This window comes from Phocoena phocoena, chromosome 16, assembly GCF_963924675.1.
Source record: "Phocoena phocoena chromosome 16, mPhoPho1.1, whole genome shotgun sequence".
Lineage (NCBI taxonomy): Eukaryota > Metazoa > Chordata > Mammalia > Artiodactyla > Phocoenidae > Phocoena > Phocoena phocoena.
Window position 1 is genome coordinate 6,151,204 of NC_089234.1, and position 22,249 is coordinate 6,173,452.

Genomic DNA, 22,249 nt, shown 5'->3' on the forward strand with positions numbered 1-22,249 from the left:
TTTAAGGGCTCTACTTCAACAGCCACAAAAGAGCACTTCCACACTCTATATATCTGAAGAGATATATACAGATCTAGATATCTGGTATATCTGAAGGGAGTTGGTGCCATAGTTTTCATGCTGATACTAAGATTCAGAGCTTGGGGCTGTTTGGGTTTTGTTTCATCCAGACTGGCAGACGGCTCTCAAGCAAAGAGTGTGCTGCCTGGCTGCCAAGGGACAGTGGAGGGCAGTGCGTAGAGCGCCCTGGAGACTGCGGGCCGAGAAAATAAGCGAACGAGGGTTACCGCTTGCTGGCTCACCAGGGGTGTGGATAATTTACATTCGGCTGAGGCCGGGCATTCTACATGTACAAGTAGAGCAAATCACCACGTTCAAGGTGAAAGCACTGCCGTTCCACTTCCTCAGAAGTGTGGATAATTGGCTCATTCGATTCCGTATAATTCAATTCAGGAAACATTCATCGCATACCTCCCTGCTGCACAGCTGTCTGGACGTGGATCACAGCTGGATGGCCTCCACCCAAGTTCAACCTTCTCTCAGGAAAGCTGAGAGGACACAGGCCCTGCCTCCAACTCAGGAAACAGGGCTGGGTGACCAATTATAGCAAAACCACTCATTTACTCAGCTTGTATTTTCTGGGTACCCGTGTGCCAGATTCCAAGGTGCCGAGCGGGGCCACAGACACAAAAGGCAGGAACCTCGATTTCTAGGCCCTTACATTGTGCTAGGGATCCCAGGCAAGTAAACTGGTGATTACAGACTGGAAGCTCAGGGCTGATAGGGGACATTTTGGGGTGCCATGGGGCTCACCACAGGGGCACCTAATCTCATCTATTTACACAATCCTGGGTATCATAACATCATCTATAAGTACTTCAGTTGTGCCTCTAAAAGATAAGGAGAAAATTTTAAACATCACCATAATAGCATCTCACATCTTTGAAAAAAATGACCAATAATTCATTGTGAACAAGGAGCAAAGGTTGGAAGGGGTGGTGGGCAGGGAACGTTCTGGAGTAAAGTCCAGTCTGAACCCATCCCGGAAGAATTGCATAGGGTTAGGCAGACCCTCCTCGAGAATTCCTGGCTCATGTTACAGGGAATTTGGATTTATTTTTGAGGAGGCCTCTATCTGAAAATGTGATTCGGGAAACTAAAATCAACTGCACTTTTCAGTGAAAAGTTCCCAAGTTTCAGATGTGGTAGGAATTGACAGAAATTCGATGTATCTGGAAAGGCTAACCCCTCTCAAGAAACACTTGGTCTCTTGAAAATCAGTGCAGAATACACATAATTAAAACTCACCCCCATTTGAAGTTTGAGGATCTATCTGAGGTCATGAAATACACTTATTATAAAGGGATTTTACGACCATGGGATTGGAGAAAATTGTTTCCCCATATCAGTTCTTCATTTGGAGGTGATTTTTTTTTTTTTCAAAGAAAAGTTTAAGAAAGTCTTCACTTCCTTCTTCAAGGTGCAGTAGGGAAAACAATGGAAATCTTTATCCAAGGAGTAAAAAATAAATAAATAAACAACAACAAAACGAGGCACTCTAGAAACATTAAAACGCCACAGGGCAGAATCAATGTAACTATGCGGCTAGAGTGACTGAGTTGACCACTTACGGACATGACGATAAGGGGGGAATGAACTGGCAGGAGATATTCCTGACAGCAGTTCAAGAGGACCCCTCGATACAGACCATGTTCTTATTTCCTCTCTGTAGGATTAGATATTGCTCACTGGAAAATGAAGGAGTTTGTCTGCAATTAATGGAGAGTCGGGATGGTAAAAGTCACTGCCCAAGGGCATGGTAGAATGTCCTCTCCTCTTAAGCTGGATGCAAAACAGAGGTCAAGCTATGGAGACTGGTCCGCATAGCACTGCTCCCTGAATATCCAGTTTGGGGGAAGTGAATGGAGGCAGACTTGACTTTGACCCTAGAGATTACTGGGAATGTATCTTTCACCAGTCAGCGGTGTGAGCTGGGTGTGGTTATACCCATTTTAAGGCTGAGGAGCAGGAAGTTAAATGAATTGCTTACGTTTTCAAAACTACCCAAGTTGGGCTTCCCTGGTGGCGCAGTGGTTGAGAGTCCGCCTGCCGATGCAGGGGACGCGGGTTCGTGCCCCTGTATGGGAAGATCCCACATGCCGCGGAGCGGCTGGGCCCGTGAGCCATGGCCGCTGAGCCTGCGCGTCCGGAGCCTGTGCTCCGCAACGGGAGAGGCCGCAATGGTGAGAGGCCCACGTACGGCAAAAAAAAAAAAAAACTACCCAAGTGGAAGCCCCAAGACGTTAGGTTGAGTCACCAGGAGCTAAGCCTCTGACTTTCCACCTTCCTATTACTTATCTCAAATAATGTGCAGCAGCTGTAAACCTCAGGAAGAGGAGAAGGGCATCTATCCTGGGTTATTAGTCAGAGAAAGATGTGCTGGCTTCCCACCACAGGCTTCGAGGGAGCTCCGTGGTCCAGACTGAGGCTGAGATTGGGGCGGCCGTGCCATCCTGCCTCCCGGGGGTCCTTACCATGTGGAGGCCACCTCAGCTGTATTTGCCGTGTTCGGGCTGCAGGCAGGAACTGAAGCCTTCTCAGTACAGAGCTTTGTCCCTGTGTGACTTCTGGGAAGCAGGAAGGCTGGCCCATTTTTAAGCCATTTAGTTCTGCAAATCTCCTTCAACTTAGGTTACAACAGCAGAGAATTATTTCCTGTCATTGCTCGTTAATCCAGCATTTTATTTGTGGTAGAACATGTGTGAAAACATTGCCGCTGAAATTCTGCCAATCCCTCCCCACTTACACACACACACACACACACACACACACACACACACACACACACATGGCTTCCTCCTTTCCCCAGGACTTTTGGCACAGAGGCCACAGAGTGAGGTCAAGGGTAAATTCTGGGCCTGTCTGTGACCAACAGTATTCAGAAGGGCCCACTTTAAGCTCTACTAGGTCAGGAATTTTGTCTGTTTTGTTCATTGCTGAAGCCCCAGCACCTGGAACATATAGTAGATTTCAGTAAATTCTTCTTGACTGAAAGGATGGATGGATGGATGGATGGATGGGAGGGTGAGTGGGTGGATGGATGGATGATAGATGAGTGGATGGGTGGATGATTGAGTGAGCTGATAGCAGATGGATAAATGGTAGTGGGCGGCTGGGTGGATGGACAGATGGATGGTGATTCCAGCACAATCAGATGTGTGCAGCCACATTTCACCTTTCATGTAATGGCTAAACTTCTAAGAAGATTCTGAGACCATTGTCTTTTATACTATAGCATTTGCTGTAGCATGGCCATTTTCATTTATTGTATATTCCACATCATCTACAATGGAGTTACGGTAACTCACAAGAACAGAAACAATACAATAAAGAGAAAAACGAAAGCAAAATAAAAAAGAATAAGGACTGAGAAACCCCAGGTAAATAGGAGGCTGAGGCCATTGTTTTTTGTTTTTTTTTTAACTCCATGGAGACCAAGGAGCAATTTACTTTCAAAAGGTGGACTTCTTCTATAAGTGGCTTCTCCTGCAAGCCTGGGCTTAATTTAGCTAAAGTAGGAGGTGGGAGGTTAAAAATATAAAAACTAAAAGTGGTCGTAAGAATAAGACCCTGTAGACCTCACAGATTACTCTCCAGTTTACAAAAAACTTTCACATCTCCTTTCTCATTTAACTGTCACAGTTCTAAGAGGAAAGGGCAGATACAATCACCTCCATCATGCAGATAAGAAAACTGAGGTTCAGAAAGGCCAGAGGCCCCACGGTTGGTCAGGGCCAGACTCAAGATGATCAGCCCACAGCCTCTGGCTCCTGCCTCTGGCCTATCCCCTGGCCCCTGTGAGGAAAGGAACCTTTGGTTCCCAATCCCCCGGGGCAGCGGGAGAGGAACCGGGACATGGGTGCCAGTCTTCATGGCTCTTGAGTTTCAGGCTGACCTGATGGCCAGCCCAGCGTCAGGAGCTCAGTGAGGTAAGAACAGGGCCAAAAAGACTTCAGCCCTCGTTGGGTGGCTTGGAAGTATCTACCATGACCACTTTTCCTATCATGTTTGATTAAAAGTGTTGCAGACTTGCAGTCAGCAGATGCAATGGGCATGACCTATACAGGTCTGTCTCCTGGGGCAGGAGGAGAGGGCGGAGCTATCTTGCTGTGTAAACTGCCCTCTGTTAACCCCTGAATCTGTTTATGTCTGCCAGAACCTCATCCCCGACTAGCCCCACGCAGAGACAGCGGCCTCTCCCTGTGATGAAGCTGAGAAGCCAGTCTGAGACACTGCCTCTGATGGGCTGGGCTCCTTTAGTGGGGTGCTGGTGCCCTGCCCTGAGTCCCCTGACTTTAGGGACTGGGCTCGGGAGGAAACAGCTGTCAGACCACAGAAGCAAAAGGTCTACTTTCTTTTTTTTTCTTTTTGCTGTACGCGGACCTCTCACTGTTGCGGCCCCTCCCACCGCGGAGCACAGGCTCCGGACGCGCAGGCCCAGCGGCCACAGCTCACGGGCCTAGCCGCTCCGCGGCATGTGGGATCCTCCCGGACCGGGGCACGAACCCACGTCCCCTGCATCGGCAGGCGGACTCTCAACCACTGCGCCTCCAGGGAAGCCCCAAAAGGTCAACTTTCTGATAACACCTAGAGGCCGCCTGTGCACCTCTCAACCAACCAGGGCCTCGTTGGTCTCCTTCTTTATTAAAAATTCTGAGAAATTACATTTACACTTTAATTGGTTTCCGGGGAGTTGGAGCCGAGGTCAAAGTTCACGTGTTAAAGACATGAATTATAACGTGCCACAGATGGCTCCATTCTGGGCCCCAGGTGTTTGCTATTAACAATGGAAATGTCCTCTAAGGACATTTTTGATCATTCGCTCCTGGCCCGGTGGTTTGCCTCGCCGTCTGCGGCCCATCTGGCAGCCCACGGGGTCAAGCGTTCGGTCCTAATGCAGTCACTTTCCATTCCTGTGGGCTCCGCCGGGGTTCCGTTCTGTCGAGTGAACCCGCGTGTTCAGGGTCACGCCGGGCACCCTTGGCCGGGTAGAGTGGGACTCGGTCCACATCCACCTCCGAGCATGCCCGGGAAAGTCCTCCGGCAGAGTCCCGTGCTGTCCCGGTGGGCGACGGCTCCCTCTGCCCGCTGCTTGTTGAGACCCGCGTGAGCTCACAACCTCCCTCAGGTGTGTGCGTGGCCGCAGGTGTGCTCCATAAATCCCGGTTTCCGGCCGCCATTTCTCCTGGCTTCAAAGCCGTTCAGGGAGGTGCTCGACGGTGCCTTCCGAGTAGCCGGCAGGACCGAGGGCTCCACTGTTACCTGCCCCCGACTCCGAGGAGCCAGAGATTCCTGGACCACTACCCTCTTCCTGAATACTGATGCTGGCTCCGGGCCATTTGTGCCCCGTCACACTTGAGGCTGCTGGAGGCCTCCTGACTGCCCTTGAGGCAGCGTGGCTGCAGAGGGAAAACACAGGCCTTCAGGGCAGGAGGCTGAGTTTTCAGTCCTGACCCTGGAACCAGAGGACTGTGGCAAGGGGTCTAAGTGCTCTGTGCCTCAGTTTCCTCATCTGTAAAATAGGAATGATATAATCTGACTCACCGGGCAGTCGGTGAGCAAGGATGCCCACCAGGCTTCTGGTCCACAGCAGGCCCTTGCTCAAGAATGGTAAGTGCTGTTAATATTTTTACTCATTATCCTGGATGTGCAGGACGAGATGAAGTCAAAATCCCCTGAAACGGGGTGACCTTGGGCTTGCACCTCAGTCCTGCCAGGCTGCTGACCACCAGGCCAGTTGCCACGGGTGCAGACACCACTGCCTGCCCTAACAGGACGTGCCTCTGGGTCACTCCTAAATTCTGTGCGTGGTGACTGCAAGCTTTTATTCCAGGGCGTAATTGTGAAAACCCTAACGGTTTTTCTCAAGATGGCCCGAGAACTTTGGGGTTAACACTTGGCCGAGCAAATCCATCCCAACCAAGACTTCTTGCACCCATGGGTGTCCATGGGCCCTGCGTTCCCCTAGGAAGAGAAGATGGTGACAGTGTGAGTCTTGTGCTCCTGGAGGATCTAGGAATGCATAGAACTTGGCCCTGAACTGTTTGTTTTTGGAAAAGCTCTTCAGGCTGGTTGTAGATTTAGCGATGAAGGGTCAGTAGGTCGCGCTGTCAGAGAACTGAGGGCGGGTCTGGTCTGTCTGTGGCCACATTTCCCTCCAAGCCCCCGCCTAGCAGCTTGGCTGTGGAGGAAGGGTTCAGAAGAATACGTGCAGGGTGCTTATGTCACCAGAGCTTTGGGAAAGTCCTTTGGAAAAAGTTCCAACAACTCAGAGCCACCACAGCCAGCGGCATGGAGGGTAGCAGTCATGTAAACAGCGTCTTTGTTTGTTTGTGTCGGTTGGTGGTTCGGCTGGTTGTTTATGCTTCCTAAGCCCATGTTCTGGCTGAGCTAGAGATGGCTCGGCCCTTGCAGGATGAGCAGTGTCTTCAACACCACGTATGTATTAGATGGAGGGATCCTATTAACTGCTTCATCATTCCTTTGCCTCCTGAATCACCCTTCTCTCTAGTTGACTTGTACTTGTGGTTTTACAGTTTAAAGATTGCTACATTTTGGCTACAATTGTAATAAATTCTGCACCGTATTGGAAAATGTTTCTAAGCCCTAGAATGTGCAAGGCCCTGGCAAACCGTGATTTGAAATAGCCAAAACAGCGCCTCTAAATAAGGAAGAGACACACATCTTTTTCAGGCAAGTATTGGCAGCTGGCATCTTTGAAGTTAACCAGAGAATTTCCCATTTGTGTTTGAAGCTCATTTGTTCTCTCCCTCAGCGGGCGGGGTAGTTATTATTCCCGGCCTGCAGGTGTGAAAACTGAGGCTTGGTTTGAAAACTGAGCTTTAGTTTTAATAGATGGGGTGCTCATACTTAGTCTTCCGGTTTCGATTCTTCTCCAGCTGCTCTGTGCCATGCGCCCTGATCGACAGTAGCCTCCCAGGCCTGCTGCCTCTGTCACTTCCACTGTCAGGAGAAAATAAAACTCCATCTCAGTCTGCAAGAAGAAATCAGTGGGAGGCGGGATGTCAGCAACATATTTCCCCAAACCAGTTATCCCTTTACCATCTGATCATTTACCAGCTGTAGAAGATGTGAGGTGTTTTTTTGTTTTTTTCAATCAATTTAAGCAGAGAAATCTGGATGGCTTCCCATCCCCGGTTTTCTGCAACGTTGGCTTTTCCTGTCACACGGTTATGTCAGCTCCAAGCTGTTCTCAGCAGCTGCCCAGACTGTTCCATCCTTCTTCCTCCGGTCACTTGCCTTTCTTTGCTGCAATCTGCGTGCGGGCTGTGGTCCCCCGACCCCCGCCCACCAGAGCTTGGAGCTGAGGAACCTGGATTCTTTGGGACCCAGCACACAGTTCTTAATGAGGCAGGGCGGTCAAAGGAAACATCAAGAACAGTGTGACCTGCAGCCCCGGTGAATCCAGCCTGCTTGCAGCTGCTTTCCCTAGCTGCCTAATTGCCAACAAGCAAAGATAATTCCCAGAGAGCTTTTGCAAGGCAGATAACTCCCGACTTCCACTGTCAAGATTGATAAATGGGCTTGGTATGATTCACCCCCAAGAATACAGCCGTGAGGTGCACAACAGGCTCCTACAAGAAAAGAATTTTCCGACTGCAGACTTGTCAAAGTAAAAGTAACCCCTAATAATGTTTTACTTGGCAACTTGGTGACGGGCTGAAATATTAAGCTGTGACTGCATTTACGGTGGGAAGCCGTAAGTGGCATTCCTCTTTTAAAAAGTGGGGTGTGTGTGTGTGTGTTTTCCAAAATCACCTGGTGGTTTATTTCATCGGCTTTTTATTTCTAACCTTGCATTCAGCATGGTAAACTTGCCCGCAAGTGTCCTTGGTTGGTAAATATTAGGAAAAAAGGCAGATGCGTCTAACTAAAGGGGTCACATCTGAACAGGAGCCAGGCACCTGCCCGTGAGCTGAAAGCAGCACTTTTTGCTGGGTCCTAGGTATAATCATTTGAAAGCGTTCTTGTTGCCAAGGGAAAGTATCATTTAAAGGGGGTTCTTTTCTGAATAATTCTCGAATTCGATTGCTTTGCACCAGCCTGTCACCGCTATATGTCAATTCAATTAGCTGCTGTCCTGGCATATTTGGGATAATTTATGAAACGTTAAAAAGCACGTTGTGATGAGTCTGCCGAAAACTGTAGAAGAAACTGAGGCTTTTCTTTTGAAACTACCGACCGTGGGCTACACGGGATCTGCAATGTCATGAGCAACTATATGGCCCGATTCAATGTTCTTTTCATTAACAGTCCAGGGAATAAAGCTATGAAATAAGAAAGGAACAAAGTGAGCTAAAGGAAGGCAGAAGTATCGTACTTTGGAGTTTGAAACAAGTGGAAGGAACTTAAGAACAAACACCTTTCTGTTCACAGTCAGAACCTTTGCTGGTACCTTAATTAATACAGAGCGCAGTGATAAATCAGTTAACCTGCTCTAACACTTAAAGATATTTGAAAAATTCATTTGTGTTTTGAATTTGGCTTTGTGAGACAGATTCTCTTGGAATTTCTAGCACATGCCTACGATCAGATGAGGTTTCAAAATGCTGTACCTCGAGTTTTTCTTAGAAAATGGAACCACAGGGGAAAAGAGAACTATTTCTAGTTTAAGTGCAAGAAAGCTGACCTGTAATGCACCTAGTTTGCATTTCTTATTGTTCACACAAATAGTGTGGATTTGTCCATGTATGATCTTTACAACATTTGAATTTCAAACTGAGGTCAGTTGTTCCCAAGCGTTAATTTTGATAATTTGATAAATCATCTGGACCATCAACTAATGAATAGATAAACAAATTGTGGTGTAGTCTTACTTACAAGGGAATATTAGTCATTGGAATAAGTGAAGTACTAATAGTGCCACAACGTGGATGAACCTTCATGCTGAGTGACAGAAGCCAGACATAAAAGGTCACATATTGGATGATTCCGTTTATATGAAATGTCTGGACTAGGCAGATCCAGAGAGACAGAAAACAGATTAGTGGTTGACAGGGACTCGGGGGGAGAGGGGATGAGGGATGACTGCTTCACAGGATGAGGTTTGTTTTGGGGGCTCAGGAAAAGGTTCTGGAATTAGTGGTGGTGGTTGCATAATGCTGTGAATGTACTAAAAGCCGAGGGATTATATATTTTTAAGTGGTGAATTTGTTATGTGAATTTTACCTCAATTTAAAGTGAAATCACCTGGAGAGCTTGTTAAAGCAGTCGCTGGACCCCACCCCCGATTTCTTCTCAGGCGGCCGGTTGTTTGCATTTCTGGTAGGTTGCCAGGTGATGCTGAAGCTGGGACCACGCTTTGAGGGGCCCTGATCCAGGCAGGTGGTTTGAGTGATGGAAGGATGCCTCCTTCGTATGTAAATAAGCACATCAAGGCTGTATTGATCACTGTCAATGTTTCAAGAGTTTTACTGCAGGTGATCCAGGGCTGAAATGATATCTGTAGTGAAGAACGTTAAGTTTTGTAAATAACTGAACTCGGGATCAGATCCAGTCTCTGCCATCCCCTAACTGAGAACTCTTAAACAAGTGCCTTCACCTCATTTGCAAAATGAGAATAACAATACCTATCTCCCTGTGTCGTTTTAAAATGTAAATTTAAAAAAGGAAGTATAAAGAAGAAGAAAATATTACTATGAAAAAGTACCTATCATATCTAGCTTAAAGCAGGCTCTCAAATAGTTATTCCAAACAAGTATGTATATCATCAGTTCAATATAATTATGTTTATATATTTTATATAATTTCTATATGTGAATAAATATGCATGATGCATTTATGTATGTGGATGTATTGTATTTCTAATATTTATAGGGATGGAGAGGCAGTGTGGGGAGTAGGTGTGTCCAAATAGTTCCCTTGGCAAAGGTCCAGCAAGGAGAGAGTGGGAAGGGTTGGGGCCGTATTTTAATCATCATAGGATCCTCCTCAGAGCTTTAAGTATAATAATTACTTCTCCAGTGAGTGAGTAGATGAATGAAGGAGGAGTGAACATACTATCCCAAAAGTTTCATTCTGCTATCATCAAAAGTTCAGAAGCGGGCTTCCCTGGTGGCACAGTGGTTGGGAGTCCGCCTGCCGATGCAGGGGACGCGGGTTCGTGCCCCGGTCTGGGAAGATCCCGCATGCCGCAGAGCAGCTGGGCCCGGGAGCCATGGCCGCTGGGCCTGTGCGTCTGGAGCCTGTGCTCCGCAACGGGAGAGGCCGCAACAGTGAGAGGCCCGCATACCGCAAAAAAAAAAAAAAAAAAAATTCAGAAGCAGAGTTGGTATCTGGGAAGCAGGGCGATGAGCAAGCATGTCCCTGGAGGCGTTCTTTCGTGCGGGCAAACTGGAGAAATAGCAGTCTGAATAAGCATGGTGCTGATAGAGCCTGTCTGTGGATCCTGACACCGTGCTGGGGAGTGGATTCCATGTCTTGTTCAAGGTCCACTGGCCCATTTTTCATGCAAACCAATGAACTGCTCATTGAGTCCTTAAGCCAACAATTAGTGACGTGTCTTGTGCACTAGGCACTGTGCAACCAGTGACCACTTCGATGTGTTGTAAAAGGTGTTTAAATATGTGTAAATTAGGATTCTATTGTAATTACAGGACTCTGATACTTGGTATCATAAAATTCCCTTATCTCTTGAGATTTGAAATCATTTTATTTATTTTTCATTGAAACATAGTTGATTTACAATGATAATTTCTGCTGTACAGCAAAGTGATTCAGTTAAACATATTCATACATTCTTTTTTATGTTCTTTCCCATTCTGGTTTATCTCAGCCTATTGAATATAGTTCCCTGTGCTAATACAGAAGGACCTTGTTGTTTATCCATTCTCTACATAATAGTTTGCAACTGCTAACCCCGAACTCCCACTCCATCCCTCCCCCACCCCCCCTTCCCCTTGGCAACTACAAGTCTGTTCTCTGTGAGTCTTTCTGTTTCATAGATTAGTTCATTTGTGTCATATTTTAGATTACACGTATAAGTGATATCGTACGGTATTTGTCTTTCTGACTCACTTCACTTAGTATGGTAATCTCTAGGTCCATTCATGTTCCTGCAAATGGCATTATTTCATTCTTTACTATGGCTGTGTAGTATTCCATTGTGTATACGTACATCTTTATCCATTCATCTGTCGATGGACGTTTAGGTTGTTTCCAGGTCCTGGCTGTTGTGAATAGTGCTGCTATGACCATAGGGGTGCAAGTATCTTCTTGAATTACAGTTTTGTCTGGATATATGCCCAGGGGTGGGATTGTTTGATCCTATGGCAACTCTGTTTTTAGTTTTTTGAGAAACCTCCGTACTGTTCTCCATAGTGACTACACCAGCTTACATTCCCACCAACAGTGTAGGAGGCCTTCCTTTTCTCCACACCCTCTCCAGTATTTGTTATCTGTAGACTTTTTAATGATGGCCATTCTGACCGGCGTGAGGTGGCATCTCAGTGGAGTTTTGATTTGCATGAAATCATTTTAGATCACTGAATTCTGCTTACTGAGGGAGGGCCATCGGTTTAGATATAGATTTTAGTTACTCTCTCCTTCCTTCCTACACACAGATCAACCAAGGTGAGCCCAGCAGAAGGGAGATGATGGGCAGACCCTTGCTTGTCCATCAGAATTAGTTTGCTTGGGCTTCCCTGGTGGCGCAGTGGTTGAGAGTCCGCCTGCCAATGCAGGGGACATGGGTTCGTGCACCGGTCCAGGAAGATCCCACATGCCGCGGATCGGCTAGGCCCGTGAGCCATGGCCGCTGAGCCTGCGCGTCCCGAGCCTGTTGCTCCGCAACGGGAGAGGCCACAACAGTGAGAGGCCCGCATACCGCAAAAAAAAAAAAAAAAAAGTGGGGGAATAAGAGTTTGAAATTCTTATGAAAAGTACCTTTAGCCATTATCAGTGCTTGGTCCATGCAGGGCAAAGCTCCCCTTCCCCATTTAATGATGCTCCATGGTAGTCTTTTGCCATCAGCCTGACCTCCAAGGGCTTAGGGGTCTTCTCTGGGGAGGGGGTCGCCCCTCTGGGTGTGTGTTACTGACAGAAGAGCCTGCTGCTTTCTGCTGAACAAAGTCCTCGAGGCCAGTCACGCCTGCCCACGCACCTTTGCACAGGCTCCTCCCTCTGCCTGGAACGTTCTTCCTCCGGATGTTCTTCCACCTTGTTCCCTCACATCCTTCTGGTGAGAGCCCCAAATGCCTTCCCCTCCATGAAGTCTTCCCTGACCACCCTCCCTAAAAGGTCAGCACCTCGCACATCGTCTCCCCCTGACCTGTCTTACTTTTCTCTTTAATGCTCATTCCTTGCTAATAGGTAATTGATTCCCTTATCTTCTGTGTTATTCGTCTGCCCCACTAGATGCAAGCTCCACCACAGCCAGGATTTGTGTATGTTTTATTCATTCCATCTCCCCAAAGCCTAGAACAATGCCTGGAACATAGTACGTATTGAATAAATATCTGCAGAATAATTGAATGATGAGTGACAGGTTACTCTGCTTTTCTTCCTCTAAAAGTCTGACTTTCCCTAAATGCCCAAATAGGGCTTAGGAATATTCTGTCAGAGGGAAATAGTCACCTGTTCTCCATGATGAGAAATTATGAAAGGATGAATGCAGTAAAGATACTCTGCAGGTACAAAATGCTCCTCGGACACATTGCCGTTTGTCATCAAGAGAGGTCGTGGAGGATGGCAGAGGTGGTTCTCCATCCTCACGTAGAGGTGGGAATGTTGACCAGTCCAGCCCACAGAGAGGGCAGGAAAGTGTGGGGAAGGGTCGCTGGCCTTCCCAAGGGGCCTCCCCGGGGTCCCTCTGAGCGAGTCAGAAAGGCCCAGATTGCAGGGAGAGAGGACCTATTCACATGTGCTTTGGGCGCAGGAGCTGTGAGCCATGGCCGGCAGCTGCTGGAGGTTTTAATTATACTGACTTTGAAGGCAGGCGTCCTGCTGGTGAAATCGAGTTACACGTTGCGAGGCCCGGCCCTGTGTTGTGAGTGACGGTGAGCAAGGATCAGTTTCAGTGTCGGTGAACTCATCCACACCTCGTTTGGCATCTGAGGAGAACATTGCTGCTTTGTTGTTACAGCAGTGGCACCTCGAGGAATTCGCGCCTGGACGCTGTTCCTCGGATCAAGGCTGGAAAGCTGTGAATTGGGTGGATGATTCTAAATGGGAGAGAACTTTAAAAGCACCTGGGGTTTGTCCTTCAACAGAATAGGAAAAAACTAAGAGAACTAGAAATGTATCATTACGCAGATAACTCGACTTCTGTCTGACCACATCCAGCACAGACACGAAAAGAGTCGTTTTTTTTGCTAACAGTTGATCTGTTCTCCTCTCCCAAATACTCTGAATTTTAAATCCTGGACTTAAACTGATCTCATTCATCTTGTTTCTATCCTTTTTTTTTTTTTTTTTTTGCGGTACGCGGGCCTCTCACTGTTGTGGCCTCTCCCGTTGCGGAGCACAGGCTCCGGACGCGCAGGCTCAGCGGCCGTGGCTCACGGGCCCAGCCGCTCCACGGCATGTGGGATCCTCCCGGACCGGGGCACAAACCCGTGTCCCCTGAATCGGCAGGCGGACTGTCAACCACTGTGCCACCAGGGAAGCCCATCTATCCCTTTTTTTTTTAATGTCAATCCCCCACAAAACCCAAAATGTATTTGTTGTTTTGAAAGACAGTGAGATGGGAGGGCTCATCGGAGCTGTTCCTGGAGCTGGTTTCAGCCCTCTAATCCCCGGATGCTCGTGGGCATCTTCTCACTTGGGAAGCAGGGTGATTGATACCCCTCTTTCACCTGGCTTCTGTTAATCTTGCTATAAACTGCTGTTAATCTTGCTTATAAACCATTCCCGAGGCTTACAATTTATCCTTGTGTCTTTCCTAATTTAACATTTTCTAGAAATCAGTGCCCTCCCAGAATGAACTGGTCAGAGTTCATCACAGCACCTGGTTGGGTATCATTGAGTGAGAATGAGGTTTAGTCTCCTGGGTCAGGCCTTGAGATAGAGCCGTCCTGGGAAATGCTTACACTGGAGAAGTTTCCATTTCTTCCACTGCAAAGAGAAGTACTGCTCTCAATTCCCTGTGTGATGTACTGTCATCTTTTCAACACAAAGCTCTTCAAATGGGCAAAATTACACTTTTTCTTGTGGCTCGTCATCTGAAGCTATTCAGTATCACTTTTGATACCAGGAACAATCCATCTGTCTGCCCAGGAAAGTTATAAAGATTTCGAAAGGAACTTTGTTACAGCAGTACAGCGAAGTCCTGGTTTATTGTCTCTGTATCCAAGAGCAAGACTTGCGTGTACTAATTTACTTGTAGATTAGCATTCTACTTCAGAGTTAATAACTTGAGCTTGATGGAAAACACGTGGGGAGATAGTGCAGGTTACCCGTTTGGCCCTGGAACTCATCATGATCTTGAAGTATTGCCAGACTCAATCATTGAATGGTGACTAGTCTGTGGTCTTCAGGGAAATCTAGCAGCACGTATTGGTTTGGCCAATTGATTGGGATCCAATTATAATGTCATCCTGTCTTCATGGGAGAGGGTGCTTGGGCTTGCTGGTCAGCAAGTCCTGCTTCCTCACCAAGTAATAAAACCTGGCTTTCTGGTGTGCTTAGCCCTTATGGTAATTGCTGCCTAAGACCTGGGAAAGGGCATTTGTAAAAGAGAGTCAGATGCTTTATATACGTTAGGGACCACTAGCTGCCGTGGGAAACAAACCCCTAATTTCCAGGGGCTTACCATCATAGAGATGTGTTTCCCTTGCGTGTGACGCCATGGAGCTCTGTGCTGTCAGTGAGTCAGGACCAGGTGCTGTGTCTGGCTCGTCCCTTTCCTAGGACGTTGGACTGGTCTGAGCACAGCTGGCAGCAGGGGAGAGGAAGGAACAGCTACTTAACTACCTTCAGCCAGAAGTGACGCATGTCATTTCCCCTCTGCTAATTCCATCACCAAGAATTATCACACAGCCCACCCAGGAGCAAGGTGGGTGGTACAGCCCCTCTGGGCCATGGAAGGGGGAGCACAAGCTCTGCAGGGAAGTTGGCCAACTTGGCCACATCCCTATGTAGCCCTGGTTTTCGAGGCAAGGGCAGGACCTGCACTTCTGACCACCTCCATTCTCTTAGAGCTGTGCCTGGGGAGACAGTGGTTTGCCCTTTATAGGCCCAAACCAGTATCAGCCGGCCCTGACCCACTATGGGGATTGTGTCTGTGAAGCCGTGGAGTTGATAAGCTCAGTCATTTGTACCTTCTCCCTCCCTCGGGATAATGATTGCCTTTATTATTTTCTTTTTAACTGAAGTATAGTTGATTTACAATGTTACGTTAGTTTCTAGTGTACAGCACAGTGATTTAGTTACATATACTTTTTCAGATTCTTTTCACTTACAGGTTATTACAAGATATCGAATATAGTTCCCTGTGCTCTACAGTAGGTCCTTGTTGTTTATCTATTTTATATATAGTCATTTGTATCTGCTAATCCCAAACTCCTACTTTATCTCCCCCTGCCTTTCCCCTTTGGTAACCATAAATTTGTTTTCTGTGTCTGAATCTGTTTCTGTTTTGTAAATAAGTTCATTTGTATCATTTTTTAGATTCCAAGTATAAGTGATATCATATGGTATTTGTCTTTCTGTCTGACTTACTTCACTTAGTATGATAATCTCTAGGTCCATCCATGTTGCTGCAAATGGCATTATTCTTTTTTATGGCCGAGTACTATTCCATTGTATATGTCAATATATATGTACCACATCTTCTTTATCCACTCATCTGTCGATGGACACTTAGGTTGCTTCCATGTCTTGGCTTTTGTAAATAGTGCTACTATGAAAATTGGGGTGCACGTATCTTTTTGAATTGGTTTTCATCTTTTCTGGATATATGCCCAGGAATGGGATTGCAGGATCATATGGTAGTTCTATTTTTAGTTTTTTGAGGAATCTCCATACTGTTTTCCACAGTGGCTGTACCAGCTTATGTTTCCATCAACAGTGTGGGAGGGTTCCCTTTTCTCCACACCCTCTCCAGCATTTATTATTTGTAGACTTTTTGATGATGGCCTTTCTGATCAATGAAGTTAGAGCACTCCCTCACACCATACACAAAAATAAACTCAAAATGGCTTAAAGGCTTAAATGTACTTTTCTCATCTCTGTACTTTCCAATATGAACACAGTGTTCGTATTACAAGCTACAGATCCTAAGCATTCACTTTCCATTATATCATTTCACACAGAACTATTAATGATGTCTGTAACGAGACACAATCTAAAGTTGTTGATTTGAAAACCCTCCAGAGGTCATTGCTTTTTGGATAAAGCACTTCCTCATCAGTGGTGTTGGAACTCTGCAGGATTGGACCTCAGGACATAGTCGAAGGTGCCTCATTTTCTGGCACTGAAGGCTCAAGCCTTTTGTTCACTGAGACTAACAGTGGCCACCCAGGCAGATGGCGCCCGTGGGTACCACGCACAGCTGCACGAGAAGGATGCGTGAGGCCTTTCAGTGCCCTGGCGACTGACGTCCTGGCTCTTCCCTGCAGGTACCCGTTCCCCATGGTATTCAGCAGCTGCAGTAGGAAGGACCTGGAGGCCAGCCTGGAGAAGGGCATGGGTATGTGCCTCTTTAACCTGCCGGAAGTGACGCAGTCCTTCGGGGGCCAGAAGTGCGGCAACGGATATGTCGAAGAAGGAGAGGAGTGTGACTGTGGCGAACCGGAGGTGAGACAGACGTTTCCAGAATGTTGGTCTCGCGTTCGCGGCTGGGCCAGGAAGCAAGAACTTGAAGGAATTGTGCGGTAGAATGAAAGTGCTAGAAATGCAGGATGGAAAACTCCTACATGACCACCTTGAACAAACTTCATAAGCCAGGGTGGCCTTCTTGAATTTTAAGTATTGCATAGAGTAAGTTGTATCACAGGTTTAAAAAGGTAGAGAATCTTCTCCGTTGAAGGATGCAGTAGCGTAGGCAGGATGAGGACAACAACGAAAAAGCATTTAGCTTTGAGTTTGACAGAGAAGAAAGCCTTGGAATGCTGGCTTCAAATGGCTAATAAGTACCAAGTCTTTCTCTCTGTAAGGTGTGCACCCGAGGGGAATTTGAATAAGCAGCGTTCATTTTTAACCAAGAGCTTCTTCCCAAGTTGAAATTCTGCTCCTGCTGCCGCAGCTTCCTCTGTATGGACGACCTGAGGCGCCCAGGCTCCGGCCTGTCTGCTTCTTAGCTTTCAGAAGAAATAAGTGAAAGCGGGGAACATTTTTATCCAGCAAAAGGCATATTTAACCCTGTTTTCCAGCCAGTGTCAGGACATTTTCTCATTTCTGTAGGGCCCAGGATAAAGTTAATCAACATCAAAATTCTAACAGCCATTTTTAAATCTCTGAATAATCTTGGGAAGGAAAGAGAAAGACGGGGCGCAGTGAGACCGCCTGGTGAAAGAAGTACCCCCTCAAAACTTGAAGGAGGTTGATTTAGAGTAAATCAAAGCCAGTCGTTTGTATAGCAGGCTGTCTCCCTGTGGGAGTCCCTCCCTGAGAGCTTGTGCAAGCTGCAGCGGTAGTCAAGTTCAAGATGGGCTTAGCTAAATTCACAAACTGGCTTGATGAGGCCTTAGAGCATGCCTGGGAGGGGTACTCTGAAAGGGGGATTCGGGGATGGAAGGGAACTTGTGCTGAGACTCTGGGACATCCCTCAAATTCCTGTGTTCATCAAACGAACAGCTGGTTATAGAACCTTCATCATGTCCGATCTCCAAGTCTCTGAGCTTTCCCACATCAGCAGGAATGATCCTGGTCTCCATCTGACCATTTCTGTAAGAATATTGGGAGTGAACATAAGCCCCCTAGGAACACAAGTCCTAGGGGATTGCAAAGGTGGTTCGATCAAGTGTTTTTGTGCCCTTGCCCAAATCAGGATTCATCCAAGGTCACAGCGCTATCCACAGCAGCGTTCAGTTTTGCTCACAGTGTGTAGAGAATGGTTACTACACAGGAACAAAGTCCCAAGTCCTAACAGAAACTCTTTTTCAGATTAGCAGAGGAAAACTTAAAACCGTCATGGGATGGGTTATGCAAAGCGGAAATTGCTTGGAGACTTTTTCTAATTGCTTAAAGAAAAAAACAATGAGTTTAAATGACTCCTGTTTCTCAGGAGAGGTCATGTTGACTTTGAAATGGTTATCTTTTATCTGAACTCCTTGTAATTGTTTGTTAATCTAAATAAATTTGACAGCTCTTCCTGGAGCCATGAACTCTCAGGTTTGGAATGACTCTATTAGCAATCATTTATCCCATATACCAGCACTGCCACCAGCATCCCTGCCACCCTCCCCGTCACCACTGTTAACATGTCCACCACCACCCCACCATCATCACCACTGTTGTCACCGCCATCACCACCAACCCCACCACTAGCATCACCGCCGCCACCATCATGTCAGCAAACGCTCGAGTGCCTGAAAGTCGCCAGCCTGATGTCGTGGTCTTCCCTTTTTTACCTCCATCAGGAAGTCACTCAGCTTTCTCAGGGTGTTTATTGTCTCTCCAGGCAGCTCATTGCAGGACAGCTTTGAAGAACTCAAACTCTTTGCTTACGTAAGAGCCGTGTTCTCCCTCCATGTAACTCCCAACTGTATATTTCTGTGCTCAGGGTCCTTATTTAATAGGAGAAGTTCTTGCTATCTGAAGAGAACTCTCGTTCTCATCATCCAAAGTTCTTTCTTCCAAGAAATCAAAGTCGCAGGCATGTCTTTTGCCTCAATTCATAGTTTTCTTTCTTTTTCTTTTAAACTTCTTTTTAAAGTTTAAGCTCAGACTGTGTCTGAGGGTATGAAAGCCCATTTCCCAGTTTCCAAGCTGACCAAAACTTTTAGTCAGACCTGTGAACCTGGGTTCTTTACCCCCAACTCAGTGCTCAGGCCCTGGAAATATCCATCATGCCTTTGTTTCATATTGGCCTACGTATCCCCTGGACCATAAAGACCTCCAGTGTCACCACATCAGTGAGTAAACGGGGTCAGAACAACTGCCCCAGCTCATGACTGGAACCAGTTTCTGTTCCCTTGCTCCCAGAGATAATGGCCACTGTTTTCAAGAAGGTGCATTATTGTCTTAACCCCAGTTCATTGTGATTAAGAATCTCTGTCTACTACCTACAACCCAAGAATGACAGTTAGGGCATTTGCTGAGAATTCTCTAATGGCTTCATTCATTACTCTGTCTTCTTTGGAGACTTAGTGTTCGTTGGCTCTGCTGAACTTCTCTATTGAGTACTAAACTAATAAATGCATCAACAGATGAAGCATTTGTCTCTTCTGATAGAGTTCTGTGGAAGGAGTAGATTCTGGGTAGGTAAAAGGCAAATGAATGCTGAAGCGTTCTGTCCGGGGCACTGGATTTACATCCAGCACGAGGATTTCCTGACGACTTGCTTATTCTTCCAAGCTAATAGGGTTGGGAAAGGAGCCTTATCTCCTTGTTTAGAGTCAATGGGACGCCAGTAGCTTGCAAGTATCTTTTAAACTTAGTTCTCTCTCTCACATTATCAATCCCCTTTGAAGTCACAACCATTCGACTTGGCTGTGTTTCCATTTGAACTGCTGCGTACGTTATTTAGCGATTTGGTTGGGGGGGGGTGGGTGGGAGTTAGTTCTTAAAGGATCTTAGGACCCAGTTTTAGGATGACTGATTTAACTTAGAAGTGCAAGGAAGTCTGTAATTTGGCTGATGTGTTATTAGGAGAGCCATTTACACCATGATGTACAGGACAACACTGCCGTACGTGTGATGGCACTGATCAGGAGTGCCACGGATGGCCTCCGTTTAAAAGAACAAAACAAGTTCCTAAGTGTTTTCGGATTGTAAGTCCATGAGTTAGAAACCTTTCCCGTCCTGAAAGCTATGACTTCTGGTTGGCAGTTTTATCTTACTGTATATATTACACACTCCGGATGTTTATAAAGTCCTTGAGCAAATTTAATAATTTGGGATGTATGTATGATAGGAGCAAACAGTAGAAGGGAGCATCGTTCATAGAGTTTTACAGACGGTACAGTTCAGATATCTGGTGAGCCAGAAATCGTCTGGATTATCAGCATTCTATTCATTGCGTTTATGAACCTAATAAATTAATTCGTGGAAGATGGTTTTGGGGAGTAAACTGTTACACTATTAAAATAGTATGTGATGGGCTTCACTCTAGCCATAGTATATAAATTCTTCAGCACATATCATATTAAATAAAATAAAAGGACATTGGTAAATTCAATCCTGAAGACTCTATTGAGCCCTTCTTTCTAATGATAATCAATTGCTTCTAAAATGTGTAAACTCCAAGTTACTGGAATGTTCTAAAGCACAAGCTGTCATAAATATCCTGGATAGATATGTGTAGGCCTTTTGTTGAGAGCTAAGCAAAAGGTATCAATCTCTTGTTTCATTTTGTTAGAAAAAATTAGGTGGCTGTGAAGCACAGCGTAACAGAGGAGTTCGCTTCCTCTCTAGTGTTCATTTCGCAGAGGACAATCCAGCTACTCTTTGATCTGTTTAAATCCTTTGCAGATCAATGGGCACAGCCCACGGATCTCCTTCCCAGCCTCTTGCTCGTTCTGAGGTGCGTTTCTGACCTGAGGAGGGTCTCATCAGGTGAGACAGCCCACCTGTGCTGAGCAAGAATCCAGCTACGACGTCTGGTTGGATTGCAGGGAACTGTGTTTCAAACACAATTGATTGGACTTCATTTCCTGCCAATGTGCTCTAGATTAAACTCTGGATCAGTCTTTGAAGGGTAAAGCTTGTATGCATCTATGTAGATTTTTAAATAAGTAAGTTCATAGGACTCCAGTGGTCCTGGTATTATTCACTGCATTAAGGCCAGCGGTCATCAGACAGACAGACGCACACACACAGCCTCACCCGCTGCTGACATGAATGGCCTCCCGAGCCAGCCAGCCTTCCTGTCCGGGTCCCTCACCCCACCATGAAAGATGCTTGAGTGCTACTGACTTCTCCCGGGGACACGCCCTCCCAGGCAGTTCGTAAACACTTACCAGAAGCTTTGCTTTCTTCCCGAGGAAGATAATCCTCAGTCCGGCTAGTTTTCATCTCCAGAGCCAGGCCCTCTGGTTCTTTCCTCCCTTTTCGGTCACTTAAGGTGCGACCTTTGCTTTCTGTGAGTATTTGTGCCACGTGACCCTGTCAAACCCGTTCCCGTCTCCAGGAGTGTCTGAATCTCTGCTGCAACGCCACCACCTGTACCCTGAAGCCGGATGCTGTCTGCGCACACGGACTGTGCTGTGAAAACTGCCAGGTGAGTGTCCTCCTGGTCCCGAGGTCACCTGCACCGTCAGCTGGTTCGACAGTGATGCAGGGCAAGCAACTGGACAGGGCGACTTCCCGGCGCTCGCTGCTGTGGAAACTGTAATCCTTGTCACGCAAGTTGGTACCATCTATCTCCTAGTTTTATTATCTTCCAGTCTTCATGTGAAATGCATCTCCTAATGCTAAGTCATCTGCGATAAATTATAATAATTATATAAATTATAATAATTTATAATTTATTTATTTATGAGTTCTTTGGTAAGTAGACCAAAGAACTCCAGCTCCATGTTAAATGTTCCGGGTCTGCTATTGGAGGAAGGTTTCCCTTCCCTTCCCTGCCGGGTCCCTCTGCTCCATGCCAAGAACATCTGCCTGCTGGGTGAGGAGCTGCGTGGATTGTTCCAGGGATCTTGTGTCAACATCTTGATCTTGACGTGCCCCCAACAGAAGCCCAGCCAAGAGTGGCGGTTTTATACTTTTGCCATTTTCTGCCACCATGCCTGCATTCATTTTGGCAATTCCGTTGTTTGTCTCATTATTCAGAGCTGAGATCTGCCAGAGTCAAAGCCTGAGCTTTTGATTCAAAGGTTCCAAGAGTTTTATTTCCTTTTAATTAAGCAATTGATCTTGGCATTCTGCTTGCAGGAAACTCCCTCTTAGCGACCCAAGTAGAGCACAGTGTTTGCGAAGTGCGTTACGACGTTTTACATTCAGCTTAAAGTATCCTTCATCCCCTTCCTACTTGTAATTAACTTACGGAGAACGAAGGTTAAAAGAGGCAGCTGGTGGTGGCGGTGTCTGGAGGGTGCTTGGGGGGTGGGACAGATCACTGGTTGTG

At 46.5% G+C, this 22,249-nt stretch overlaps 1 protein-coding gene across 1 annotated transcript in view; it reads left to right on the top strand.

The window, feature by feature from the left end:
- Positions 1-22,249, top strand: part of ADAM12 (ADAM metallopeptidase domain 12) — a 390,013-nt gene that overhangs the window by 309,782 nt on the left and 57,982 nt on the right. The window contains exons 12-13 of the mRNA XM_065893995.1: positions 16,638-16,815; positions 21,311-21,400. Of these exons, the coding sequence (XP_065750067.1) occupies positions 16,638-16,815; positions 21,311-21,400 (268 nt within the window). The remainder of the gene's footprint in view (positions 1-16,637; positions 16,816-21,310; positions 21,401-22,249) is intronic.